General features: G+C 47.1%; 5 protein-coding genes and 1 non-coding gene across 7 annotated transcripts; 5 read left to right on the top strand and 1 right to left on the bottom strand.

The window, feature by feature from the left end:
* The first annotated feature begins 8,600 nt into the window (after nt 1–8,600).
* Nucleotides 8,601–8,674, top strand: TRNAE-CUC. Its single transcript has one exon. It is a non-coding gene; the product is annotated as a tRNA-Glu (tRNA).
* An 88-nt stretch (nt 8,675–8,762) lies between these two features.
* LOC9657439 (mitogen-activated protein kinase homolog NTF3) lies at nt 8,763–11,232 on the top strand. 2 transcript variants are annotated; one of them, XM_024661042.1, is made up of 3 exons: nt 8,763–9,586; nt 9,629–10,070; nt 10,436–11,232. In XM_024661042.1, exons 2-3 carry the CDS (start codon nt 9,648–9,650, stop codon nt 11,135–11,137), a joined length of 1,125 nt encoding a protein of 374 aa, XP_024516810.1. In that variant the 5' UTR covers nt 8,763–9,586; nt 9,629–9,647; the 3' UTR covers nt 11,138–11,232. The 2 variants fall into 2 exon arrangements, with proteins under 2 accessions (XP_024516810.1, XP_002987242.1); XM_002987196.2 differs by having other exon boundaries at nt 8,767–10,070.
* Nucleotides 11,233–12,097: 865 nt separating this feature from the next.
* LOC9657438 lies at nt 12,098–12,872 on the bottom strand. Its single transcript, XM_002987117.2, has one exon. The coding sequence runs from the start codon at nt 12,773–12,775 to the stop codon at nt 12,197–12,199; it is 579 nt and encodes a 192-aa protein (XP_002987163.2). The 5' UTR covers nt 12,776–12,872; the 3' UTR covers nt 12,098–12,196.
* A 350-nt stretch (nt 12,873–13,222) lies between these two features.
* On the top strand, nt 13,223–15,021 carry LOC9657437 (metacaspase-1). Its single transcript, XM_024661070.1, has 5 exons — nt 13,223–13,918; nt 13,978–14,308; nt 14,377–14,497; nt 14,554–14,766; nt 14,825–15,021. Exons 1-5 carry the CDS (start codon nt 13,573–13,575, stop codon nt 14,879–14,881), a joined length of 1,068 nt encoding a protein of 355 aa, XP_024516838.1. The 5' UTR covers nt 13,223–13,572; the 3' UTR covers nt 14,882–15,021.
* Nucleotides 15,016–17,611, top strand: LOC9656708 (U-box domain-containing protein 25). Its single transcript, XM_002987194.2, has 2 exons — nt 15,016–15,160; nt 16,008–17,611. Exons 1-2 carry the CDS (start codon nt 15,016–15,018, stop codon nt 17,609–17,611), a joined length of 1,749 nt encoding a protein of 582 aa, XP_002987240.2.
* Nucleotides 17,612–20,726: 3,115 nt separating this feature from the next.
* On the top strand, nt 20,727–22,419 carry LOC9656707 (U-box domain-containing protein 26). Its single transcript, XM_024661108.1, has one exon. The coding sequence runs from the start codon at nt 20,888–20,890 to the stop codon at nt 22,130–22,132; it is 1,245 nt and encodes a 414-aa protein (XP_024516876.1). The 5' UTR covers nt 20,727–20,887; the 3' UTR covers nt 22,133–22,419.
* The last annotated feature ends 5,470 nt before the right edge of the window (nt 22,420–27,889 follow it).

The raw sequence follows: 27,889 nt of genomic DNA, 5'->3' as shown, positions 1-27,889 counted from the left end.
AAAGAAGAGCCGCAAAGAGCAGAAAGAGCAAGAAGAGGCAGCAAAAATCGTCGCAGATAATAGTACTTGTTACTATTCCAACAATGTATATACAATCGACGTGAGCCGTATCGACATCCAAAGCAAATACAACCACAGGCTAGTATCTGATGAGTGGGTGGAGAAACTGAAGCAGAAGATGCTGGCAAGTCCAGTAACACCCGACATCGCAGACGTGATCCCCTACTACCGAACAATGAAGGGCGAGACGAGGTTTCCAGACTTGATCAATAGGAAGGTGTTGGACGATCAGAACATCCGGTTCTATGCCGTCTCCGGGCAGCATTCTAGCTTGGCGATGCAAGAGATAGTTGTGGATATTATGGTGGGCGAGGAGGTGAAGAAAGTCTTCAAGACAAGAGTTGTCCGCCTGATAAAAGGCAACTCGCCCCTCCGATCTATCATATACATCTCCCACGCGCAGAATGTCAAGCAAGAAACGTGCTACAAATCGGGTCTGCACGAGACATTGGCACGAACACGGAAGCTCTGGGTTCAACTGAAGAAGCCACAAAAACCAGGACAAGGACGTGCACTAGCAACTAGCGCCTGGCAGGTAAGCCTCGTTGCATGTGGCATAGCATGTGGCCTCACGCCATTTCCATTGCAGGAATTCTCGAGTCTTCTCTCGAAAACACTGGGGGTCAATGACACACTCAGCATCCATAACATTCTACTCGCGACAAAAGTTGTTTTTGACAAATGGGTAGATGTGCTGAGGAGGTACCATGACGGGGAGTTGCCAAACTCAATGGGTGTGGAGGACGGCCGGAAGCCCAATGATTTGAAGCTCAACGCCTTGCGTTTCTCGCGGTCTCTAGACGACGACGACCTTCTGACAGTGGCTAATGCTCTTCTACGTGGTGAGGTTGTCTTCAACAAGACCAAAATGACTCCCGGCCATATTGTGACATACGAGGACTTGTGCACGACTCTGAGAGCTCGTGCGCTATTGAAGGATTGGATCTTCGAGCAAGTGGCCGTGGAGAGGGTGAGCATCGACACCACGCAAGAGATGATGGAAGCGCTGGAGTTGTCAAATGAAGACATCGACGAGTACGTGAAGGGGGCCCCCAAGTTCATCGATCTGCTGCGGGATGCCACGAAAAGTAAAGCTGAGAAGTTGGATCAGTATCCAAATTTCATTAAGATTGATGTCGACCGCCGGCTTCAGAAACAGCTCGACCCCGCAGCAGAGGCCTATCGAGAACCTTACCGGGTATACTTGAATTCGGATGAGGATCAAAGGTGGAGGAGCATCGTTTCCCGCGGAGATGAGCAGGTCAAGAACATCTTTTGTGTGATGGACTTCACAAACGAGGAGATCACTCATGCAGACGAAGTCAGCTCCATCATTGACTTAATGGTGGGACTTGCGGAGGTGGAATCTTCAGTCCACTATATGATCTACGACTCCGAATCCTATCACAAGTTCTGGAAGGCCTTGAACGAGGTGAAGGCTCGGTTGAAAGGCAAGGAGATGCGGGAGATCCATGGGATAATGGCTAAGAAGAAGATACCGACGAATGTCCGCATCTTCACACTCGCCCTTGTTATTGGTCCTGCAGCAGAGTGGGACTGGAGTGACTTCCCAGCTTCGTTCGACAAGGCCAATCGAATTGATCTGAGGGAGGTCAATTTACCCGTGCCTGAGGAACTGAAGACGGCTATGGAGCTTTCGAATCCAAAGAAAGCTCCAGGTGCAGCATGGGAAATGCTCAGCTGGGTCTTCAACGCAATAGCGGGTGGGTCATCTGCTTCCGACTCCAAGGGCAAATGCGTTGTCGAGTACAACTGCGGCGGACTATTCTTTCGAGCCGCACTACTCAAGGGTGTCCCTTGTGTTGCGGTGACAAACTCCATTGAAGAGATGACTTCAATGGAGCATATAATTACAGTTGCCAAAGAAAAACAGTATCTTCTCTGCGAACCTGGTGAGTACACACTTTAAGTTTAAATGTTATCTCACAAGCTCTGTATGCAGGAGCGTGGCCACCCCCAGATGCTGAAACGGCGTTAACAGCTACTTTTGAAGATACCCATGTTGGGCCGAGCTCACAACCTGCACAAGGTAAGGTCACGTGAGGCCTCACGCCATTTTGATTATAGATCGTTGTGAATATTTAGACACGAGGACTGAAAAGCGCACTGGTGGCGCATCGAAGAAGGACAAACAGAAAAGCAATAGGAAAACAGGAGGTACAAATTATATTTGCAATGGCGTGTGGTCTCATGCCATTCCTTGCAGGAGAAACTTCTTCAAAGGCAAAACAGGCAAGCACCAGCCAAGCTCAAACTGACAGTGGTCATAAAAAGCGAAAGCACGTTGGACAGTCGTCGAGATCAGAGGCGTTTGATTCGAAAAGGAAGAAGGGCAACGAAAAGATGATAGGTAATGCCTCGCGGTTATGGCGTGTGTGCTCATGCCATTCATTGCAGATCAAGGGCTGAGTGAAAGCAGGCAGTCACCACCTCATGACTCAGATTCCTATGGCGGACTCCCCTTCCCCAATCTCAATGGAGAGGTACAATGGATGAGGGAAGCTTTTCAAGGCAGGGCCACGTTTTTCTCATCTCGTCGTCTTCGAAGGGTGCAAGAACGTGCAGAAACCATGTTAAGACAGTCGGGTGAGGATACGGTCCTAGGTCACGCACTAAAACAAGCTATGGATGTCTTGTATTTTGAGATGGAGACTCGGCCAGATGATTTTCCCAAGATGGTCCTGGAAGAACAAGCCATCCAGCCTGAGCAGCCTATGGAAGAAATGCAGGAGGGGGATGAGGAGCCAGAGAAAGATAATGAGCAAGAAGAGCAGAAGGACGAAGAGGAGGACAAAGAAGAGGAGGACGAAGAGGACTTGGATGGTCCTCACAATGGTGACGATCACAATAACGACAACGACGATGATGACGACGATGGCCAGCCTGAGGTGGCCAAAGAGCGGCGGAGGAAGGTCATACAAGACAAACCATCAGGTAAATAATAATACATCCATTCCTAACCTTTTACCATTTCTAACATTGTCCATGTAGGTCGCAGAGCAAATGGTAAGTAGAGATTATTCAGTTGAATTTACAAACTCTAGCCTTTAGTGTCGAGGAAGGATAGTGCCAAGCAAGGGTCGAAACGTATGTCCAATCCTTCAGAATCAGCAGTGCGCTCAAGTGATATCGGTCCTAGTTCCTCAATAGCAGTTGATGGTAAATACAGTATAGTCGATTCAATGTGCTAATGAGTTTGTTTTTAGTAGCACGGGAGGATACCATCTCAATCGAAGGGAGATATTTGGACATGCATATGGATCCGCCAGTGGACTCTACTTGGCTGCAAGAGTCATCAGAGCTGGTGGAGGCTACTATCCATATCAACGCCAAGCAAGCTGACCACGCTCCACTTGATGCTGCCCATACCATTGAGTCAATCTTGTCCACGTATCCAACTGACGGTGACCAGGCGCCATTGGACCCACATGAGGCCGCCCCAGCCGCCGAGCCGGTCGTATCCTCATTTCCAACGGACTCAACGTGTGCCCAATCGTCTGACTACGCACCGTTGGAACCTCCCTACACCGCCCCTGCTGCTTGTTCGGTCATGTCCACTTTGCCAACGGAGGCACCAGCTGAAATGGCGTGTGATCACACGCCATCGGAACCACCCCATGCCACTGTTGAGCCAGTTGTACCAGAGTCTACAGCTGAAATGGCATGTGCCCACACGCCATCGGATGCGATTGACCCCACATTGCAGAGGAGAGTATTTCCGCCCTTCACGTTTCCTCGACCAAAACCCTCTCAACGACCATCGGGAGCAACATTCGCTAATATTGTAGATGGTAAAATTGACTTGTACCATTTTTTATGCTGACGCATTTCATTTCAGAGTCACGGCGAAGGTACTGTATCGTTTTTGATCTGAACGGTGTCCTTTTCTCCCATGAGCGTGGCTCGTCCTCGAATGTCATTGCACCCTCCAAAGCCTGCGGTCGCAAGTTGGTCAAAAGAGACAGATTCACATTAATCACACGGGAGAAACTGCGGGATCTAATAATGACCATGCGACACTTAAAACAGAGGGCCGGGTTCAATTTGCAATTGGGAGTTTGGACATCCATGATGCGCCACAATGCATTAACGTTGCTACAGATGATGCACGATCAGACGCGAGTAATATTACCATTTGACTTTCTCCTAACGCAGGAGGATTGCTTGACTATGGTCCATGTGAGGGGTAGCAAGCCCATCTTCGTCAAGCCAGAGGCTGTAGTGATGAACCGGACTGCTAGCTCAAGTGAAATCCTCATCATCGATGACTCGCCGATTAAAACTGCAGCGAACACGCACACATATGCAGTGCACCCCATCTCTTGCAGTATGGAAACTAGGGAGAAGAAACCGTATGTTCTGGGGGACCTTGCAAAACGGCTTGGAGCGATGGTGATAGAGAACCGGCCAGTCCAGGAGGTGGCTGCAGAAATCAACCAAATGGCAGATGGAACGGTATATCAGAAGCCATTTGATTGGACAGACACCAGTCATCATTTATGGCATGTATATTGTCTAGCCAAGCACTATCCGCATCTCCATAATCTGCTCAACCGGATGGGTTCTTCGACCACTGAACATGAGCGTGGACGTATTAGAGAAGAGATGGCATTACTATTGGGTTTAAATCCTGATAGTGTGGAGAGTGATGAAATTCCAAGATTATTGTATAGGCGTTGGAGGCAAAAAATAACAGTCTGAGATGGCATGTATTTATTTAAAAATGTAACTTATTATGGCATGGTGTTCCATGCAATTGTATTAATATTAAAAGACAATTCTTTGAGAGGATTTGCATTATACTAGAAGTGTTACAGCATGTTATTGGAAGTCTACGAAGTTGTTTTATTAATAATGGGAAAGTAAAGATTGAATGGGGACTTGGGCTCCACCTAGACTCGGAGCAACTGAGCCAATATTAAAAGGATGGAAAGAAATTGGACGACGATGACAAGGAGAAGAGAGAGGTGAAGCAGTGGCAGGGGGAGGAGAAGTGATTGAGTAGACATTTCCTTGTTTAAAATAAAATGGCATGTGCCTCAATGCAGTTGAATTTTGTTATATTTATATACTATATAAAGGTTTGGAAACCTTATTTTACAAGTGGGATAATGACAATTCCCACTTTAACGAAATAGAGCTTACATTGTGAATGTCACTATTAATTAAGTCTAATTGTTCAACTATAATCACATCGCATCGAGCAATTGCACTAACTATTGCTCTAGAGTCAAAGGAGGGGGAGGCTGCTGCTCTACTATGATGATGAACAAAAAGGAAAAAGCAAAAGAAAAAAAATTGAAAAAGCTATAAAGAAGGAAGATCTAAATGATGTAAAAGCTAAATCTAAATTTAAATCCTAATTCCAAACACTCTTCAGGGACAATCAAAGTTGCCTCTTATCTCCACTAATATAAGTGTATTGAATAAAGAAATGGAATAAAGAAATGTGTGTATATTAATCAGCTTATAAACCCTAGTTTATATATAAGAGTGAATGGTCTGGATTGAAATCAATTCAATGGTTATTAAAATCCCATTATACGAATATTAATTTACAGCATTATAGCTATATATTTGGACATCACAAAATGAATATAAATATAAAAAATTAGAAATTTTAAAAACAAAATTAATGGCAATATAATATATATAAGAAAAATTATTAAAAAATTATAAATTTTGTGTGAGTGCATATAATATAGAAATGGAATACAGAAATATGTATTTTGATTAAACTTATATATAGAAGCGAGTGGTTTGGATTGAAATCAATTTGATGGCTATCAAAATCCCACAATACTAAATCTATATAAATCTGAACTAAATATATAAATATTTATACAAAACTATATAAAAAATATATTTAAAAACTACTAGTAATTACAAGACATTTCAATATTAGCAATCAAAATCAATAAGTAAAACCACTTCAAACAAAAATGGAGAAGGAAGGATATGAATAAAATAATAAAAGACAATACACATTTTAAGAAACTAACAAATCACATATAGATAAAATTTATAAATATACAAAAGCAGGAATAGCACCAATATATTGGCAATGCACAATAAACCCTGTTTTTGTTAGCCACTAAAAACTTTAATTTGCTTTAGCAAACCTATGGGCTGGTATTGGATATACCTCAAATACCTTTGGAGCATATTTTACTATTTAAAGGTTTGATATTCATTTAGACTAATCTTGTGTTTAGATCTCACAGACTGTTTTGTGCTACTCTTTTGTGAATTATAATCAAGACAGAAGGGTTTGAATCTGGGAAGTGGGAAAAGTCTAGGTTTTCTACTAAAAGTATTCTTCTGTTGAGTATAAAATTCCTTTTCTTCTTTCTTAGTTATCAATGATAAGAGTGCAAAGAGCAATATAAAAAGTAATCAAACATCTTACAGAGTATTCCATTTTCTTTGATTAAAAGAGGAGGTGCTATCATCAATAAAAAGTGTCCAAGAGAAAGTTAAAGTTGCTTATATAGTGTTTATATATCTCATTTATTAATTTGTAAGTGTTTTAAACTAAATAGTGCAAAAAAAAATTTCATTTTCTCAGAATTGTTTTTTGTTGTGTTATCAATTTGGAAATTTTACTAATACAAAATTAATTAATATATAGAGGATATATTTTAATATATAATATTTAAAATACACAAGCAAGCCAAACAGCACAGCAAATTAGTTTTTGCATTTCATGAACAAAAGCTTGAACTCTCAAATGAAAGATACTCAAAAAGAATGTGCAAGACAAAAAAGCTTATGCAAGGCAATCTGCTAGCAAATATTCCCTGTGGTCCATCTATTTACTGGTAGTTCTTTTAATGCCTTGGCTGAAACAATCCAGCCAAGGAAGAATAAAAACCTCTGGAATTCAAAAGAATACGTTTGACAAACAAAATCAATGTGTCTCTTTTGCTTTTGTGTTTAATGGATCTCTCTGTGGTGACAGGCGCAGTGCATGAATCGCCGAGCTCTCAGCTTAATCACAGTGTGGAGACAAAAAAATAAAATCGAAAGCTTTATATTTTCCTAGAGAGGAAGAAAGCGATGGTGTCAGCAGCTCGGACAGTAGCTCCATTAAGGTCTCCGTTTGTTTCTATGTTCCAGATATCTTCCATTTCTCTCACTCCCAATCGTTTCAACTTCCAAAGAACGAAACAAGCGTCGAAAGTTTATGGACGAGCGCAGGAGGAACAACACAGGCAAGAATCTTCTCGCACTGGCATTAAATTTTCTCGCCTGGAGGAGAGAAGCAGCATCGATTCCAGGAGCTCCCGCGAGAGAGACACTGATTTCTCGCCAGATCCAGCGTCAGGTTCTTCTCAAGCATGGCTTTCTATTATTTTTTGCGAGCCGCCATCTCCATACGAAGAAAAAGAAGAAGATTCCTTGTTCTCGCTTGCGCGACACGTGTACCTGGCATGCAAATGTGTATTAAATTTTAAACCTCCTTTCCCATTTAGGAGCTCTCGTTTAACACTTTGTTCTTCTTCCAGCTTTTCTGCCCTAATTCGCTGCTTTGCTGTGGAGGGGGCGCTGCGCAGCGCAGCGCTTTCTCTCTTTCTCTCGCGAGTTTTTTCACTGCTTTTGTTTCGATCCTTTCTTCTCTCTTGTTTGATCGTCCGTTGCGCATCATTTAAGGCGCTTTGTTTATAGCGAGCGAACAAAGCAAGGAATTGGTGCGAGAGAGAGAGAGAGAAGAGGAGGAGAGGAAGAACGAACGCTAGGAATGTGAGTCTTTGATTCCTCCAATTCGCGCATGCGTGGCCTTCTCCGGGTAAAAGTGGATTGTGCGTTTTCTAGCTTGCTATAAGTGAGCATAGTGTTTTTCTTTCTACTTAGAACTATTGCTCTCTCCCAAGTTCTTCCAGGTGTGAGTGTAGAGCCTTCTCAAGAGGACCAGGAGAACGATCGAGAAGAAAAAGGAGTTCTCTTCTTTCTCTTCGAGTGAGATTCATCGCCTAAACTCTTCTCCAACTTTGGCACTCGATTCCACCCGTCGATCACCATGTTTTTCCCACCGTTTCTGATGAACTTGCTCATCGCCTCGAGCTGGACACCTATTCCATGGCTGCTACCGCCGCCACTCTGCTTCCTCGTCTGGGCCTCGGCGATTCCCGTCACCGCGGCGCAGTACTACTGCTTCCAGATGGGGATCAGTGCTACGCCGCCGCCGCTCATGCTCCAGCACTTCTTCTACTCGCAGTGGGCTTCCTCGCTTCCGTTCAGCTACCCAAATCCTTTCAGCCTCGGAGAGTAGTGAGCGATCGGCCATCGTCCCAAAGTTTGGAATCCAAGTCAAGTGATCGTCACTCGACTTAAATCGAAACTTTGGTAGAAAATAAATGTTCTTTCCTTCGTCCTCGTTCTCTTTCGTTCTTCCATAACACACCACGAGATCTGTGTATTCCACTGATTCTTCTGGTTTGAATCGTACGGTATCTTTCCGGCGAGAAAAGAGGTACGGGTATTAATTATCTGGCAGCTTAGCCAGCCCGACTAATAAATCCGTTGTCGTCTAGTCCGGTCAGGATACCTGGCTCTCACCCAGGCGACCCGGGTTCAAATCCCGGCAACGGATGTTACCCATGTAGATAGATCCGTGTTTTTGTTCACGACGCATTTTCGTCTTTCATCGTTTTGAAATTTCAATGGTCTTCTCTTTCTACTAATTTTTTCTGTAGCGCTCTTTCGTTGTGGGCTTCGATCAGATCCACTAGCTAGCTAAGTATACACTGAAAGATCAACCTTTTTTCTCAAACATTCTCTTTTTCTTTGTTCAAAGTTTTCGTTCTTTCGTTTTCTCTAGTCGCGACCTCAAGATGCTCGCTCCAAGAGTAAGATTGCGATACTGCTTTTTTGACTTTGCCCAAGTTATTTTTTTTCTTCCTTCCACTTTCTTTGTTGGTTTCCTCCTCTGACCTGAGAGGTAAACCCAAGAACGCGATCGAGATGGTTTTTCTTCGTTGTTGTTGTGTTGCGCATACTGGTTCCAACTTCGCCATCCCTGGCGGCCCCATTTCATCGCCATCGCCATAGCCACGACTGTGTCTCTCTGTATTAGCGTGTTATTTTTGTTTGTGGCCCTCGGCGCCCCTGTACAAAATGCTCGTGCGTCTCCAGACGACGAGTGTGAGTAAGTCTTTCCAACAAACGCAATTAAAATCGATAGAAAAGTGCGAAAACTAATCTCCTCGCCCACAGTCCTTTCCAGCGTTCGTGTTTAGCTGCGCAGTATTCTTGACACGGTCACTACGTTTTCTTTCCATCTCTAGGCCTATTTATCCTTTTTTTCCAGGAGTGCCGTGGGCGAGCAAACTAGCCACTGGCTGCCACGAAAGAAGAGGTAAACCGAGTAGTATCAGATCTCAGCCAGAGCTCGAATTGGGAGAGGAAAGAAACTTGGGGGAAATTGTAGCAGCAGCAGCAGCTTCGGCTAGATCTCTCGCTCTCTTTCTCTCTGTTCGAGAGAACGGACGAACGAGAGGTAGAGGTCTCAAGCCGAGATAGAGAGCCTTCGCTCAAGGAGATAGAGGTCTCTCACTCTCACAGCTATGGCAACCAAGATGGATCCTCCAAATGGCTACTGCCCTCCAGACAAGCACTACTACATGCTGTGGCACAGCTTGTTTGAGATCGACACCAAGTATGTTCCAATTCGTCCGCTGGGGAAGGGAGCTTATGGAGTGGTGTGCTCGGCCGATAATCTGGAGACCGGGGACAAGGTTGCCATTAAGAAGATTGGGAATGCTTTCGAGAACTCCATCGACGCGCTGAGAACTTTGCGGGAGATGCGACTGCTGCGGTACTTGCAGCACGAAAACGTGGTGGGGCTGCTGGATATCATGAAGCCCGTCGGGAGATACACTTTCAACGATGTCTACCTGGTTTACGAGCTCATGGACACGGATTTGCACCAGATCATCCGCTCCTCGCAGCCCCTCACGGACGAGCACTACCAGTTCTTTATCTATCAGGTACTCTTCCTTGTTTCCTTTCCTCGTTTAGCTGTGCCTGGTTATAGTCCTTCGTTTTCAGCTCGGTTTTTTTCTTGTTATCTCTCCGTATTTCCTACGTCTTGTTATGTTCTCTAAGTTGTTTGATCCAAGTATGGCTCGTTTGGTTCTACCATACGTCGCAAAATCAGTTTTTCTTAAGTTTTGGTCTGTGTCCCAGCTCCTCCGCGATCTCATCTACTTAGTTCTATGCTGTCCTTCGATTTTCAGTCATCAAAATCATGCTTTTTTCTCATGAAAATCCTCTGTTCCCAGTCCGTCTAGTTTCTACCGTCGTAAAAATTTGTTTTTTCTTCATTGACGTGTGTGTGTTCTTCGTCTTCCAGCTGCTTCGTGGTCTCAAGTACATCCACTCGGCCAACGTTCTCCACCGCGACTTAAAGCCCGGCAACTTACTCCTCAACGCAAACTGCGATCTCAAGATCGCCGACTTCGGCCTCGCGAGAACCGGGCGAGAGAAAGGCCAGTTCATGACCGAGTACGTCGTCACTCGCTGGTACCGCGCTCCGGAACTCCTCCTCTCGTGCGAGGACTACACCAGCGCCATCGACATCTGGTCCGTGGGATGCATCTTCGCCGAGCTCCTGGGGAGAAAGCCGATCTTCCCAGGCAAGAACTACATCAACCAGCTCAAGCTCATCATCGACGTGATCGGATCGCCCAAGGAGAGCCAGCTCGGGTTCATCAGCAACCACAAAGCTCGAAGCTACATCCGCTCCTTGCCACCAACGCCGAGAGTTCCATTGTCTCGCCTCTATCCACACGCGAATCCGCAGGCGTTGCAGCTCATCGAGAGGATGCTTGCCTTCGATCCAAAGGAGCGGATCACCGTGTCGGAGGCGCTGGATCATCCGTACTTCAATCTGGTTCACGACAATCACGCTGGAGATGTCTACCAGTTTCGTCCGGACAATATCATCCCTCCGGATGTCATGGAGGATCAAATGGTCGACACGAGCAGTAACTTGCGGGAGTATGTGTGGAGGGAGATGTGCTACTACCACCCCCAGGCGATCAACGAGATGTGATCAATATCAATTCTTATACATATATTGATTCATTTTATTAAGATTGTATCATATCCTCGGCGAAGAAATAAAACCTTCGGTTTGATTTCCTCGAAGTTCGTCCAAATGCTTTCAACCATGTCGCGGTTTGTTCCCCCTTTGTTCTTGCGTTCGTATTTCTCATCCCACTCGAGCTCTTCTTCGATGCTTCCAGCATTTCTACGTCCTGCTCGGGATTTCCTGTGTCTTTCGAATCAATCTACAACTTCAAGTTTGTCTGCGCCTCGATCTCCCAATATAATAATCGTGAAACGAAGAAAAACTACACAAACCTACCGTAGTACTTGAATCAAGCAACGAGAAATCGGCGCGTTCTTTCTTCTTTATACTTTTCTCTCGTGGAGCCACTCCATGACTTCCAGTTATCAGTCGTTCCAATCTGGGTGTAGACAAGAAACTAAACAATCGATCAGTTCTAGGAAGTTCACTTTCTTCCCAGTTTTCCATCGATTCCTTGACACGATCTTGGTGTCGTGTCCCTGTGGTGGAAACTTCGCTTTCGTAAGCGTTTAAAACCGCAAAAACGTACAGACTTTGTATTCTCGTAGTCCCCGCGACTGGATCCTTCGCTATTACTTTGTTCTTCCTTTGGTTAGCGAAAAAGTTATAGGATCTTGCTTTTTGCCTGCGCATCGCTGATAAAGAACCATTTTTGCAAGAGCATGATCCTCGTCCTTGGTTTCTACTGCAAGCTCTTGACATTAAAACTAAACTCGCAATGAACAAACCACAGTTTTTGCGAGAGTCTCCTTCTCGTTGAAAATCCATTCATAATGTTCTTGTAAATTTTCCCGAGAGCGTCGATTTCATCACGTCTTTGTGGAGAGATTTCTAAAGCTTCGATGAATCTAGAACCAGAGAAGTAAGAACAATCTCAAGAACTCAGCTCTACCAGCTAGATCTCGAAATTAACTCCGAGAATTATACATATATGCACTTTTTCGTATTTACTGAAATGTACACGTTTTCAAGATCATCATACTCCTACAAAAAATGTTGTTTTGGATCTCCTTTTCCCCTTTAATTATGGGAGAAGATCTGGGCCGTTGCAAGCAAGCTGGAGCTGGAATCCAGGCCGTCGGTGCAGGCGATCTTGGAGGATGGCGGCGATGGAACTTTGAGCATTCTAGACACCGAGTTGTGTCCCGGGCTGGGGCTCGAGCCCGGCGTGCTGCCTTTGGGCAATTTGCTGCTAATCGCCACTCTGGACGACGAGCCCATCGTCTGCGCATTGTGATCCTTGCTGGGTCCTGGATTGGGGGTGAAGTTTCCCTTGGGCATCTTGCTGCCCAGCTCGATCTCGAGCTTGGCGCCTTGAGCGAAGCGATTCCCCCCTGGATTGGGGCCTGATGGAGCATCGAATTTGGCCCCAATGAGCGTCGATCGAGAGACCTCCTTCTTGCCTCCCAGGATCGCGGCATTCCCCCCCGGATTGGGGCCGGAGGGCGCTACGAATTTGCTCCGGAGCTCAAGACCCGATGGCGATCGCTCCTCGATGTTCTTCCGAGGCTCCAACCGCGAGCATTCCATCCCAGGCATGGACAGAGCCAGCGCCATCAAGAGCAGCAAGCCGGCAATCGATCCTGGCGCCATTTTCATCCAAAGCTTCTATCTTCTGACCACCAAATCGATCGATCGAATCAGGGAATGGATAGAATTCTCTTTCTCGGGCGCTCTTCTAACTGATTGGGTCTCGCAGTGCTCCAGCATCGTTGAGATTTTTCGTTTTTATAGCGTCGCCGCCGCAGAGCAAGCATGGAGCGAAGCTTACAGGCGCGTGCTTTAAGTGTTTTGATTTGACGCGGCCCGGATTGACCGGCCAAAATCTTTGACCGGTCTCGTGACTGTTTGTGGCCACTCCCTGGGAAACATGTGCCGCACTAAGTCAAACGTTACGAATAGTAACTTTTCGCTAATAAAAGAAAAGCCCTAAAAATGAACATACCGTGATTATTCCTAATAATATACCTTTTGTACAGAAGAGATTATTCCTGATAATATACCTTTCTGTGGGAATCTAGGTCATGGATCTGGGTGATTCTCATATTTTGGGAATATTCGGGGCGTCAGATCGGACGGTGTTTCTCGTGTAGCTAGGCGCTTAGATTCGTGGATCCTTCCATTTGTGCGCGTCGGGAGATACCCCTAGGCGATCTTTAGAGGTCCTCCTATGTGGCGCTCGTTGTGGGGAGCGATGCGATGGATCAAGGCGAGGTAAGCCTAGAGGCAGTGCGATCGCGGCAGAGAGAATTTGGGGTTCTTTAGGGATCACTTAGATCGTTGAGAAACGCTTCCAGGGCAGCAGTGAATTTGGGTCTTGGTTCTAGCTCTTCGAGGATTTTTCTTGGTTCTATTTCTAGCTCCTCGATCGTGTTTTTGGAGGAATTTTTTGCTGGATGGCGTCCTACATGCTCGTCAATTGTAGCAATTGCCGCACGCCTTTGCAACTCCCGGCTGGAGCGAAGGCCATTCGCTGTGCGCTTTGCCATGCCGTCACTCACATCGCCGAGCCTCGCAACGTCCCACCATCGCCATACTCGAATGGAGCTCCTCCTGCCAATCCCCTCCAGTACTCCCCGAGTGTTCCCAGCGCTCATGGATCCAAGCGAGCGCTCATCGTCGGGATCAGCTACAAGTACTCGCGATACCAGCTCAAAGGTTGCATCAATGACGCCAAGTGTATGAAGTTCTTGCTCATGAACAAGTTCCAGTTCCCGGAGTCTTCGATCCTCATGCTCACAGGTAACTTTGATTCGACTCTTTGGTATTTTCTGAAAGTTGGTTTTTTCGTGATGATCCAGAGGAAGAGAGAGACCCTCTACGACTTCCCACGAAGCAAAACATGAGGATGGCAATGTTTTGGCTCGTCCAGGGGTGCAAGTCGGGAGATTCTCTCGTCTTTCACTACTCCGGCCATGGATCGCAGCAGCGGGACTACACGGGCGAAGAGGTTGACGGATATGACGAGACGCTTTGTCCCGTGGACTTTGAGACGCAAGGAATGCTCGTGGACAACGAGCTCAACGCGACTTTAGTCAGGCCTTTGCCTCGTGGAGTGAAGCTCCACTGCATTATCGATGCTTGCCACAGCGGGACTGCGCTGGATCTTCCCTTCCTCTGCAAGTTTAACAGGTATGCCTCACTTGGGATTTACGCAAAAGTCTCTCAAAAGGCCTCTTTTTTCTTCTCGTTTCTTGCAGCTATGGCCAGTTTGCTTGGGAAGATCATCGGCCTCGATCCGGGGCTTGGAAAGGTACCGGCGGCGGCGACGCGTTCTCATTCAGTGGCTGTGACGACGGGCAAACTTCGGCCGATACTTCTGTATGTTCTGTCGCAAAGTTTCGTAGGCTCGCAGCTAAATCTTGTTCTACTTGCAGGCTTTGTCGAAAGTTACTTCGACTGGAGCTATGACTTATTGCTTTATCCAGGCCATTGAGCACGGGCATAAAACTTATGGAAGTGTCTTGAATGGGATGCGTCAGGCTATCCGGAACGCGAATACCTCCTCGGGAGGGATCGGCGGGGGCGGTGTGACAACTCTTATAGGAATGCTTTTAACCGGTGGAAGCGTCGCTGGTGGATTAACGCAGGTTCGTATCTCTTTTCTAGAAACTCGTATAGCCTACGATCTATAACTCTTGGATACAGGAGCCACAACTTACATCCGCGAATCTCTTCGATATCAACATGCCATTCACCCTTTGATTCTTGGAGCAGCCACAATAATTCTTGTGAATCACCTTTGTAAATTAGCACAGGTTCTGGAAGCTTGGTTTTTCTCTAATCAGTCCCCCTATACTTTGCTTGAGGTACCACCTATTGAAAAGAATGATTTTTCTATGGTTTTGTCTGTCCGTGAGGAGGATGACAATGTCAACATGTCTTTGGGAAGAAAGCAAACAATGCGCGAGATCAAGTCCCCGTCCTTGGTTTGGCATTGTTTAGCTTTCATTGATTCCGTGAATGAGTGCACAGCTTTGGCCCGTACGGCCCGGGGGGAATAGAAGAAATCGGAAAAGTCCGTACGCAAAAGCAAGGGAAAAACCGACCTTTGATATCTTAAAATCTTTCGGTTTCCTGGACAACCATCTGATCACCAAGGGACAAAGCTCTCCTGGAATGGATTGATTTTTTGGCTTTAGAGTTTCCACTCACGAGGATAATATGGTTTGCGGGCATTTTGCTTGCTTGCTCGACGAGCTTTTGGCCCTGCCATTGTTTTTGTCTGTCTGTTTGTTTGCTGTGTCTCGAGCAAGGTGCTTCGAACCCAAGCTGTGGAAACCATCAAACAAATCGCACAACAACAGGCTTTCCGGCATTTGCTTGGGAGCAAAGTCGTCGTAAAACACCCCTCCCCCATGGTTTTAATTCTAAACAAATCCATCATGTAGGTAGTATAGATAAACGATACTCTATACTTTCATATTCCATTCTTTCTTTGGTTCAACGTCTCGTGAATCGTTCCAAGGTTTCATTTTCATATCATCCAATTGACTGACCACCGCTCCACTCTCCAAAATAGTGGAAAAATCTAGCGACGCAAAGAGCCCTAAAAAGACTTGGATCGATCGAATGGATGGAATGGAATCGATCCATTCGCGGAGACTTCGGTACCAGGTCAAATCTCGACCCGGTTTAAGCAAAGTTGACTTCGCTTTAAACCCGGGGGAAAAACCCGCGATTAAACGCGGCATTGACCCGCTAAAAGCGGGGAGGAGGCATTCATGGCAAAAGTCAGTGCTGTGCGGTGGCAGGCACCACCGGCACCGCACCAAAATTTACCACCCTCGGTAAAAAAGCTCGTTTTTATTTCCACCCCTTTTTTCCACAGGCTTTTCCCTTAGGGTTCTTCCACTCTTCTCCTTCCTTCCACGAGCGCGAGCAGCGATCTTTTGCGCTACTCCACTCGTACCGCGTGTGTGTGATCTTGGGGATTCCTGGCAAGAAGCCCAGCCCAGGATCGTTAAATGCAGGCAAAGATCTCCGAGCGTTTGCGACTCGGGTTTGGATTTGGGGCCATCGACCATCGCCACGCTCGGCAAAAGGGGGGATTTGGATCGATTGCGGGCCTGGGCGGTGCTCGTTCTTGATGATCGGGAAGTGGGTCGCCCCCAAATCACCGTCCGCGAAATGGGTCTCGACGAGCAGGAGGAAACGCTGCGCAAGCATCACCCCGAGGTTCCATCGCACTTCAAGTGCCCGATCTCCCTGTGCCTCATGGCCGATCCCGTGAGCGTGTGCACGGGTATCACTTACGATCGCTCCAGCATCGAGAAGTGGTTCCAGGAGGGCCGCCGGACGTGCCCCGTGACGATGCAGGAGCTCCACTCCCACGAGCTCATCCCCAATCACACGCTCCAGAGGATCATCCACGGCTGGTGCGCCGCGAATCGATTCCAGAGTGGCGCACGGGGCGATCGCGAGCAGCCCATGGATCTCCGCGAGGCGCAAGTGCTCGTCGCCCAGCTGCGAATCCCCCGCTCGCGCCCCGTGGCGGTGAAGCGATTGATCGCGAGGAGCCAGGAGGAGAGGAGCAAGACGCTCTTGATCCGGGCGGGGCTAGCGCCAGTGCTGGTATCGTCCTTCTCGGAGGATCAAGGCCAAGAGCAAGACGAGGAAGACTCGCAAGCCCAGATCCTCTCCCTCCTCCCGCCGCTCATCGCGAATCTCGACGAGCCCTCTCGCAAGGAGCTACTCTCCCCGCGCAATCTCGCCGCCATCGCCCGGCTCCTCCAGAGGGGCGATCTCCACACGCGGGTCTCGGCGGCGGCGCTGATCGAGGAGCTGTGCTGCGCGGACAAGGAGGCGCGCGGCGCGGTCGGCGCCACCGCGGGGATCTTCGAGGGATTGGTGCGCCTGGTGGGCGAGGATCACTCCCAGCGGCGCCACCGCCCAGCGATCCGGGGGAGCCTCCGCGCGGTGCTGGCGGTGTGCCCGCCGCTCAAGAACAGGGTCCGGCTGGTGGAGACGGGCGTGGTGGCGCCGCTGGCGGAGCTTCTCGTGGAGGCGGACAAGGTGACCACCGAGGCGATCCTGGCGGCGCTGGAATGCCTGTGTGGCTGCGCCGAGGGGCGGGCGGCGGTGGCGCGGCACGCGCTGGCGGTGCCGGCGGTGGCGCGGAAGCTGTTCAAGGTGTCGGATATGGCGACCGAGTACGCGATCGATGTGCTGTGGGCGGTTTGCAAGTATTGCCCGGATGAGATCGTCAAGAGGAGGATGGTGGAGGTGGGTTTGTTCCCCAAGCTCTTCTTCTTCCTCCAGATTGGGTGTAATCCAAGGACCAAGCACAAGGCCGGGGATCTGCTCAAGCTTCTTCACAGGGCTTACAGGGAATGCATCGATGGGAGTGGCAGCAACAACGATGGCGCTGGCGGTGATAGCGGCAAGAACAGGAACAAGGAAGACAACACTTGCCTCCTCACAGCTGCCGCGTGATCTTCTTCCTCTCTTTTGCTCGATTCGATTGCAGGAGTTTGCGAAGATCAAAGTTTTGGGGGGCCGTGGTTTTTTACTTTTGATCTTCATGGGCTCGAAGAACACAAGAGGAAGGTCGATTGTGGCTGGAGCTGTGTACATAGGCGTGGGGGGATCACATTGTTTGTGATTGCAAGGAGCTTCAAAAAATTTTGGTGATGGAGCAGGTTTTCTGGATGGGATTCCTGTGCTTTCTTTTTCTCCTTTGTATAAAAAGAGGATGGTGAACAAGATTTTTCAGTGGGCTGGCGGTGCCCTTTGAGAACGTATGAATCAATCAATCAATCATTCACAAGCAAGCAAGTTTGTTTTGTTTGGTTGTGGTGGGGATTTTTAGGGTTCTTGGCTTTTTGTCAACTTCCCTGCCCCAAGTCAATTGTGTTCTTGTGGGGCTGTACAGTACAGGAAATTTCCAGCCAGGCAGCTGGTGGGGGATTGAATAACATCATGGAGAAGTGGTACAGTATACATACAACACAGGAAAAAAAAAATATACATGTTGAGAATGGTGTGTTGGGAGGTGGTGTTGACTTTATGTAGAATAAGAATTGATGATGTCCATTTGACAACCCCTATTTTGTACTGGTCCAAGAAAATGTGAGGTGCTGGCCTGCAGTGCTGCTGTCTGACTGGTGGTGCCTTTCATGCCTGTCATATACCACCTTTTTCCAAGAAAAGAAAAAGGAAAAAAAAGAAAGGGGAGGCAAAATAGTTAGGGCTGACTGACCAACCACCCATGAGCATTATGATTATTCTATTCCTGTTGGAGGCATTCATTGAGTTTTTGCTCTCTGCTAAGTTGGCCAGCCAGCCACCCAACCAGCCATTCATTCTAGACCTGGCATATTCCCTCTAGTTTGAAATGTTTCAGGAGGGCAAAAGGCAGCACAAGCAGGTTTTTGTGCTGTGGGAGGGTCTTATAGTGTTGTAAAAAGAAGTGGGGGAGACTTTTGGGAGTGGCCAACTCAGCTTGGAATAGATGTGTCAATTTCAAAGTGTGCAGAGAGAGCTTGAATTGGAGCAATTCACTAGTTGAAAGCTGGAAGAAATTGGTGACAGGATATGCCTGGTGGCTGGACAAATCATCTATGTGTGTATGAGTGGGACTGAACTTCTTTGATTATCATTGCAAGGTTGCTTTGTTTTGGGATTAAGTACTCGTTCTTTGCTTTTGTGGAATGGATGATCATCAGTGATCAGCATCACCCTCTGAGTGGATAATTCATGAATGAGGAGGACATGCCTACAAAACTTAGGAGAAAGCACTAATCTAAGCATGATGAGTAGTGTTCTCTTGTACAATGATATCATGTCAAAAAGGATATTCGTACTCGCGCCGGTCAACTCGTGCTCGATCGTGCTGCTGCTGAAATCAACACAAGCAATACCACCAGATTTAGTGGGATGATGAATCGAACATTTCCAATTTCGTCCCTGGATTTTGTACTGATTTTCCTACAAATATGGCGGCAAACAGGGAAAAGCAGCAGCGCTGTTGAGATCTCGCGCATTGAATGGAGACCCTGGAGCAGCAAAAGAGAAAAAAGAGACAAAGTCATGTATAACACCGAAACTTTGTGAGTCATGAATCGATTGAGTACAATTGGCTGATAGAAAAATCTGGAGAAATTGGCGGAAACGGGCGTTTTTGTGCTGGACCAACATGAAAGCAATGGGCCGAAGGACAGAACCTCGGTGGGTGTTGCATCTTAATCCGCTCAAAAAAGAGGGAGACAACTCTTAACCCTTTGGGAAGAACAAAGATTTAGAAATCCAAGCACTGATTTGTGTAGCATGGATTGACACAGGAAACCCTCGACGATCACGCAACACACATTATGCTTGCTTGACTTTCCAGAAAGTTTCCCATCAGTCCTTTTCCTCCGCGGTAGTGGACCGGGTACAAAGCAGAAACATATGTAAAGAGGCAACGAGCCCACACGCACACAGTGCTTGAAAGCTTAGCTTAGCTCTCATGCAGCTATAGTATAGAGCCTCTTTTACATGTAGCGGAGCTTCGGAGCTTTAGTCACCATCTTTCAGGTTGGAACAAAGAGGTCATGGCCCATGCATGAACACCTGAGTTTGAACCTCAAGCTATCACTGTTACTGGATCGTGAAGTTTTCCACCATCGCACACGGAGACACAGAGAGAGAGAGAGAGATGCTCTTACCAGGCAATAAGTTTGATTGAATGATCTCCCAGAGTGATGGCAAGACGTTTTAGTATGTGGTCACACAGCTGACAGAGTTTCTTAAGATAGAGAAGTTTTAGTATGATCATACCGGAAGTTTTAGAATCGCTGTTATAAACTTATCGCAGTGTTGACAAGATGTTTTAGAATCATGTTATCACAGTGTTGACAAGAACTTTTAAAACCGATGTGATCACAGTGTTGACAATGGAGAGGGGATTACTATTGAAAAGTAAGTTTAGAATACTCTTCTCACAGTGTTGACAATGGGCTGTGTGATCGTTGAAGTTTAGGATGTTTCAGCTTTGAACGTGGGGGAGATGGCCGTTTTTTCTGCTGCTGGCCAGCAAAGTCAGTCAATCAGCCGCAAAGTATACTCTTTTTTTCCGCTCTATTGCTTGCTTTAAAGACGAGTTTTGGTCGTCGTCGTGTTGCATCAGCGGCCACTTAGCGCGGGGTCAATGGGGTTTTGATTGGGACCGCCGTGTACATTAAACACTGCAAATCCAAGGAATCTTGACTTAAAAACAGCAAACAGCCCCCAAGAGCAAGTACTAAATGCGTGATCAGCAGCGAGTTCGTTTAGAATTGAAACGTTCAAACAATCCCGAGAAAAGAAAGTTCCCCCCCAAATTCCTCTTCCTTCTCCTCAGAGGTACTTTTGCCCGTTTGGAATGGCCTGCTTTGGAATGGAATGGAAGAATGGAATGGCGGTGTGTTTAAGTTTACGCCGCGGAAGTTCCTCTAAAGGAGACTTTGGACGCGGATTTGACGAAGCGCAAAATCACAGGGGGCAATTGCGTGTGGCAACGTGTGTAGCCCATCCATCCACGTATAAATACTTAACAGTAGGTTACAACAAATAGCAGGACAAACAGTCCACTCTCCAAGAGCACAAAGTGGAGGAAGTGGAAGGCGAAGTGGGCGGTGGAAGGGGAATTGGAACGGACGATCGGAGGTTAGAGTCGATTGGGGGGCCGGATTGGGTCGCAGAATCTGCAAGAATTGATTGATCTTGGGGCCGCCCAGCAGTTCGATTTGCATGGCGACCACCATTCCCCCCCTGTTTAGGTGCCCAATCTCGCTGGAGCTCATGCGAGACCCCGTGACGCTGTGCACGGGGATCACATACGAGCGCAAGAGCATCGAGAAGTGGATCGCCGATGGGAATTCGACGTGCCCGGCGACAATGCAGAGTATGCCCAGCACGGAGCTTGTGCCCAATCTCACACTCCGGAGCTTGATCCACTCGTTTTGCAGCTCGCTGACCAAGGATGGCCGGCAAGAGGAGCAAGGCTGTGAAATTCTAGGAGCAGTGACGATCCAGAGACTGTGTAGCTCGTCAATTGGACTAGCGCAGGAGCTCCGGAGCGTGAGGAAGAGCTTGATCAAGCAGCAGCAGAAGATGAGCCCTCAATTGCGAGAGGATTTGATGGCAGCGGTCATGGCGGTGCTGGAATCGCCATCCAGTAGCAGCGAGATTGTCGAGGAGGCACTGGGCACTATCTTGTTCTTGATGCCCACCACCTCCTCCAAGAACGCCGACGATCACGACACACTGACACGGCTGGCGCGATCATCCACCGCAATTCTCTTGTCTCGCAGCTCCAGCACGGAGGCCCGGATAAACGCCGCTTCGATCGTCGAGAAACTCGCCAGCGCCGACTGCGATCTCAAGCTCCAACTGGGCTCCAGTCAGCCCCTTCTCGTCGCGCTCGTCGGGATGCTCGCGAGCGAATCATCCACCACGGGCAAGGGGAGGAGGAATTCGATGCCCCGCGCGGGGCTCGAGGCGATGCGATCGCTCCTGGAGCTCCGGAGGAACAGGGCCCGGCTCGTCGCGCTGGGTGCCGTACACCGGGTCATTGAGCTCTTACCCGAGCTGGGCAGCCGGTCATGTACGGAACTCGGACTGTCTGTGCTCGAGCTCCTGTGCCGGAGCGCCGAGGGGAGGGATTCCTTCGCGGGCCACGAGCTGGGGATGTTCGCGGTGGCCAAGAAGATGTTCCGGGTCTCGACCCTCGCCACCGAGCTCGCAGTCTCGATCATCTGGAGCTTGTGTAAGTTCTCCAGCAGCGAGGGATTGATGCGCAAGAGGGCGGTGGATGCGAATACGTTTGAGCGATTGCTGCTGCTGCTTCACGTAGATTGCAGCGCCGCGACTAAGCAGCAGGTGTATGAGCTCCTGAAATTCTTGCGCCAGGCGTATAGCGAGGAGCCGTGCATCATCGCGGCGCCGGATCGGGCACTGCCAGAGGCCGTGGTTCCGATCTATCCGCGGTTTTGAGAGGATGATCCAGCGAGTTTTTGTAGGAGAAAACACATTTTTTTGGATGAGCGATGCGCAGTCTCATTCACTCATGAATGTCGAGAAACAGACACTGGAATTTGGCAAGCTTTTGGTTTTTTTTCTCTCTCGTGTATGATTCTGTATATCAAATTTGTTGCTTCTTCACCCTCGAGAGCTGCCAGATTCGAATTCTCGGCGAGAGGAATTTGTTTTTTCGTTTGTTCGTGCGTGCGTGCGTGCGTGCGTGCGTGCGGCGGTGAGAGCGAATTGGAGAAGAAAAAAGAGATTTTTGATGGATGGATGGATCGACCAATGGATGGAAAAAGGGGGGAGACGATATTGGTGAGGATCAAGGAAAGAGTAAAATAATGGTGGTGATGTTGAGAATCTCTCCGGCTTGTTAGTGTTTTAGGAGAGCATGCTCATCCTCATCCACTTTGTGATGTGCTGCGCATTGAGCTGGATGATTGAATCGTAGACGAGGTCGTCGAATATCGCAGTGTCAACTTGGATGCAAACTTGCGCCAGGCACTTTGCGCAGCACTGCTGGCGATGGTGGCGGTGGTGGTGGTGGCTCCAGTGATCTACGCAGACGTGCATCGACGAGTCATGCTCGTCGTCAAAAGCACTAAAAAATGGAGCCTTGAAGACCTCGAGGCTCGGCAGCTCTGGCAACGGTTGTCTCCGAATCATCGCCGGCTTGTCCGGCTGCGAAATCTTCGACGCGTCGCGGAATTTGTCAGGCTCCACATTTCTGACTTGTTGATCTGTGCAAAACAACGAAAGCGAGGAGAGGAATGAAGACCGAGACTTTTGGAACTTGAAGAACAAACTATGCAAAGCTCGCTACCTGGAGATGGCTTGACTGCGGCGGCCACGTCGCAGTGGTGGAGATCTTCGTCCTCATCTTCGTACGAGACTGGGCGCTCGAGCACCGAGACTGGGCTCCAATTCTCAAACGCATCCACACTTGGTTTTGTTGACGAGCGGAGGTCAGAGCCTGGAGCAGCAGCAGTACTTGTCTGGCGAAAGAAAAAAGAAAAAAATGTGAGAAGTTCATTAGAAAAGTAGATCATCGTAAGTGAGACCATCGAGAAACAAAGAAAAACAAAGGAAAGGTGGGAAGAACCATGAGAAGCGCGATCGATCGCAAAGTACTCTCAAACAAAGAAGAACGAATACCAACGAGAAAGAAGAAAAGAAATATTTTGATCGATTACAAGTACAAAGAAGCAGAACAAACAAAACCAAAGAGAAAATTCACACAAACCTGGAGCTCGATCGATCGTAAAGTACTATGAAACAAAGAAGAACGAATACCAACAAGAAAGAACGCAAGGAAAGAAAAGAAAGCTTTTGATCGATCGCAAGTACCAAGAAGCAAGAACAAACAAAACCAAAGAGAAAAATTCACACAAACCTCTGTGCCTGGATCGTACTGTCGGAAGCTTTTCTCGCAGCTCTCTTGCGAGATTGTCACATTTCCCAAATCGCCACCATCGCTGTCCACTCTCGAGCTCACCGCCGCCGCCGCCGCCACTTCGCGCTTCTTTCTCTCTCGCAAGGTAAGTAATGCGGCTCTACTTTCACTTTGGTCCCTTCTAGGGCTCCATTCGTTTGAATTTTTTTTGTTCTTGGCGGGCGTCTCGCTAGGTTTTGGAGCGCCAGGCGCGGCGCCGACGATCCGATGGCGCTGATGCCGCTGGCCCCGCGCGGAGCTCGCGATCGTCGGCCTCATCAAGCTGGATCGCGAAACGGTATGGATTCTCTTCTCCGTAGCTGGAATCGTTGGAAGGAAAATTTTCGCGTCTTCTTGGTTTGCGTTCCTGTGATTGGTATTTCTAGCTGGTGTCTTTGTCGCCTGCGTGCTTCTAGCGCTGCCGCCTCTGCAATCGGCAGCGCTGGGAACTTTTTTTTCTCTGTTGGTGGTGAAAGATTGCTTTGGACGCTTGCTGCCAGTGCTAGTAGCTCCAACTTGCGTGATGCTGCTACTGTGTCGTGGTGCCTGCGTTGTCTTGAGGACGAGGATGGAAATTCTGGCCTGGGAATCAGTGCTCTGGGAAATCTTTTGATGGTGATGGTGAGGGCCTGGTTTGGACTTTTTGGATAGCTGTTTGGCTCCTGGCCTTGCTCTGAGCTCCTCCAGCTTGAGGAGCTCCTCGAAAAGAGACTTTTGTCCTCCCAAGTTAGAATCCCCAGGCGTGCGTTCTTCGACGGGGTGCTGCTGTGGATTGATGTCACTGTCATGTGCTCTGCAGTGCTGCTGCTGCTTGAGTGATTCCGATAGCTGAAGCCTCTCCAGCCTTTCCACGACCTTTTGAAACGAAGCTTGCTGCTGCATGGTGGAGATCACATCTTGCTTGGCCTTGGGAAAGTTTTGACTTTTCTGCTGCTGCTGCTGGTTTCTCTCTGGCGAGCTGTCGGTTTTTACGCCGGGGCCAAGCACTGGTACGTTGCTTTCGGCTTGAACTGTGGTGACGCTGACATTGGTTTTCTCTCCTTTTGAAGCAAGCTCATCTTTAAAAAAGTCTTCAAGCTTGCGGCATGGTCCGTCCAGATGAGTGTCGCTCAGACCCATCAGCCGTGCGACAACGTTTGTTCGCTGCTGCTGCTGCTGCTGCTGCTGCGAGTTCTGATACGTTTTTGACAGCATGCCAACGTCGAAGGACCTTCGAGGTGGCTCGTAAGATGGAGGATCATCTGGAGGGTCGCTTGTTCCGAGGAGAATTCGACCGTCAAGAGAACGACGGGGTGGTTCCTTTAACTTGAATTCGCTGATACCGTCGCAGGAGAACCTTGGAGGATCTAGACCGGTTTTGCTTCTGTCCTTGACGAGGTCGGTGCCATCTTGTGCCAATTTCCTGTTTAACCCGCTCTTGGTTTTTTCGAACAGCCTGAACGAGTCTCTCAATTTGGAGAGAGTGGACCGTCTTGGAGCCGCGGCCCAAGTTCCTCTTGCATCATCGGGAGTGAAAGTGAAGTACCTGTCTTCCGGAGGACTTGCCTTGCTCTTTTGCCGCTGGTTCTTAGGGAGGAGCTTCTCCTTCAGAGCGCGCGCCATTTCTACTCGAGCTTCTTCCGTGCATCGATGAATGTAGGTGTGATTTCTTCCTTGGTTGTTTTCTCCCCTGTCTAGATCACTTACACCTTACCTGACAGTGCGGACAAGGAAATGGCTGCTGAAAGAGCAGCGAGCAGCAAGGCCTGGAATCTTAGCGGATTGAATTCTTGTCACCAAGATGAAGCCAAGTGGAGCTTTCACAACAGTTAGCCTGGCATTATCTCTGGGCAATTTATTCAGCATGGAGAAATGAGGACGCCTATGATCTACCTAGTGTGTGGAGGATTGGACAGGTTCGCTATTGTCGTATATTTTTCCGTTACATCTCGAGTGATTGTTTTGATGTTGGGATTGGGATTAGAAGGGAGCTTCACTTTTCTGTGAATATGTTGCTAGAGGTGGGGGGTGGTCACGGAGTACTCGCACGACACAAAAAAAGGAGAGGCCAAGCTTTGAGGTAGGCAGGCCCGTGAAGGAAGAAGTTAATGGGACGCGAGAGAGGAGAAAAAATCATTGGTTTCAAGCAGTTACAAATGGTTTATAGTAATGATGAAAGTTCGAGCTATTTGAAAGTATGAATAAATTTATGTACATTTTGATTTTTTTATAGCTCTTATGTTCTCTTATTTGTGACCCTTAGTCGAGAAGCTGTAGTTTTTTTAGAGTTTTAGACATTTATTACATTTATTATATTTATTGTTCAAGAATAAGTAATTATTTTAATAGATATAACAATATATTGAGAAAAGTATAATTAAATATTAATAGTAGGAAGTGTTTAGAAAAGCTTATAAATTATAAACATGTTTATAAATTATAAATATAAGATTAATCTAAATGAATAACAACTATTAGATGGTAGAATATTTTAAAATATTCAAATATATTTTCGGTATATTCACTACTACCAAACAGACCAAGAAATTCTATTTCTGAAGCAAACCAGAAATTACTGTGCCTTACATATTTGTTTAATAATAATGTTATTCTTAGTATTATTATCAATTTAGTTTATTAATGTGTAATTCAATTAAGAATTCTCAAAAAAAAATTCTAAACAAAAAGTTAATATGAAACTGGATGAATAAACTACATTTTTCTTCAAAATCATCTATCAGAATAAAGTTTGGTGAAATTTTAAATTGCATTTAATTAATGCCTTTATATTATATTCCACAATAAACTTTCTGAATAATTACATAATTACATCTTTCTGAATAATCAGATAACTTTGTTGTCGTATTCTAATTCTACTCTTTCTTATTTTAAAATGTTGGAACATTAATTATAGAAATCATCTTAAAAACTGTCAAAAATTATAAGCACATTTATAGTTTATAAACCCAGGTCACTGTAAGGGCAATCCTAGGTGGCCTGCTTATGTGGCATGCTTCAGAAAACAAAAAATATGTCCACATATGTGTAAATAAATAGATTAGAATATTCTAGAATTTGCTGTTATATTTAGAAATTATATGTTTTGAGCTTCAAGTCGATCGGTTTGGAGACAACTATGATGAACTAAAAGATAGACCTCAAATCGAAAACATTTATAAATGAATCTATTTACAAAAATGTCTGAGTTTCATCTTTTTACTCCTCAGCAACAGCTCCAAGTTTGATAACCTTCTCTCAGTTGTGACCCTTGTTTGGACCCGATGGTGCTGTTGGAGTATTCTTGGGAAGCTTTTGGAAAACTTGGCCTTCCAGCAACATCTTCCTGTTACCCGTCGAATTGATCGCCACTTCACTGTTATTCATTCCAATCCCGAACAAAGATCCACTCACTCCACCATGGCACTCGCAAAGACCCGGAGAGAACATCACCATCATCACAAGGAAAGCAGCCAGCGCTTGAGTAAATCTCGCCATTCCCAAAGAGCCTAGAACGATCTCTCCGGATCCGAATCGCGTTGTCAAAATCTTCAAAACCGGTGATATGTATTCCTATGAGGAAGAAGGAATCGTTGAGATCGTAATCTTCTGCTCCTTCCTCCTTGAAGACTCTAATGATCGCCCGAGTGGAAAAATTCGAGTGATATCGATTCGTATGCTTGGAAGAACCCGTGATTGATCCACTCGAGAGCGTGCCCCAGCTTTATATTTTGGTTTTTTCACCCAGGAACTGCCATGGAAACGACTCGTGAACGCGCCTACGGCATGACAATGGTTGACTGGCCCTGTTTTTCTGGTTCTAAAGTAGCTGACTCTTGACCATTCAACGTTTTTTTTTCTGGTTTTCCCATATTCGTGCTTTTGAACGTGCACAATTTCAAGTTCAAGCGTTGAAAAACTCCGGGCTATTTTTGACGACGAATCTTTACCCGCTTAAGGTGGCGTGCGGAGCTCTTCACCGCTTAACTAAGAAAATTTACTGTGTCAAATGGGTCGGCTACGCGAAATGCCGGCTATGATTTTGCGGGAAGCCCACGATCTGGGACACCAAAAAGTGGCACTTCCTCGCATCCTTTTTTCCTTTTCAACCCGTTGAAATTTCTAAACTCGAGACCTTGCTGTTCTTGGGTGGAAGTTTTCTCCGGGTAAAACTCTAAACTAGAGAGTTTGGTGCAAGAGTTTCGTGGTAAAATTGCTGGTTGTTGCTTGATAGAGCAAGAAAACTTATCTCTGGGTGAAAGTAGGGTGACGAATGGTATGCGCTGGCTGGCCTAGGGTCAAAACCGTGTTTTATGAAC

This window comes from Selaginella moellendorffii, unplaced genomic scaffold, assembly GCF_000143415.4.
Source record: "Selaginella moellendorffii unplaced genomic scaffold, v1.0 SELMOscaffold_79, whole genome shotgun sequence".
In the NCBI taxonomy this organism is placed as follows: domain Eukaryota; kingdom Viridiplantae; phylum Streptophyta; class Lycopodiopsida; order Selaginellales; family Selaginellaceae; genus Selaginella; species Selaginella moellendorffii.
Note: the sequence above shows the minus strand (reverse complement) of the source record. Positions and strands in the feature narration are given on the sequence as shown.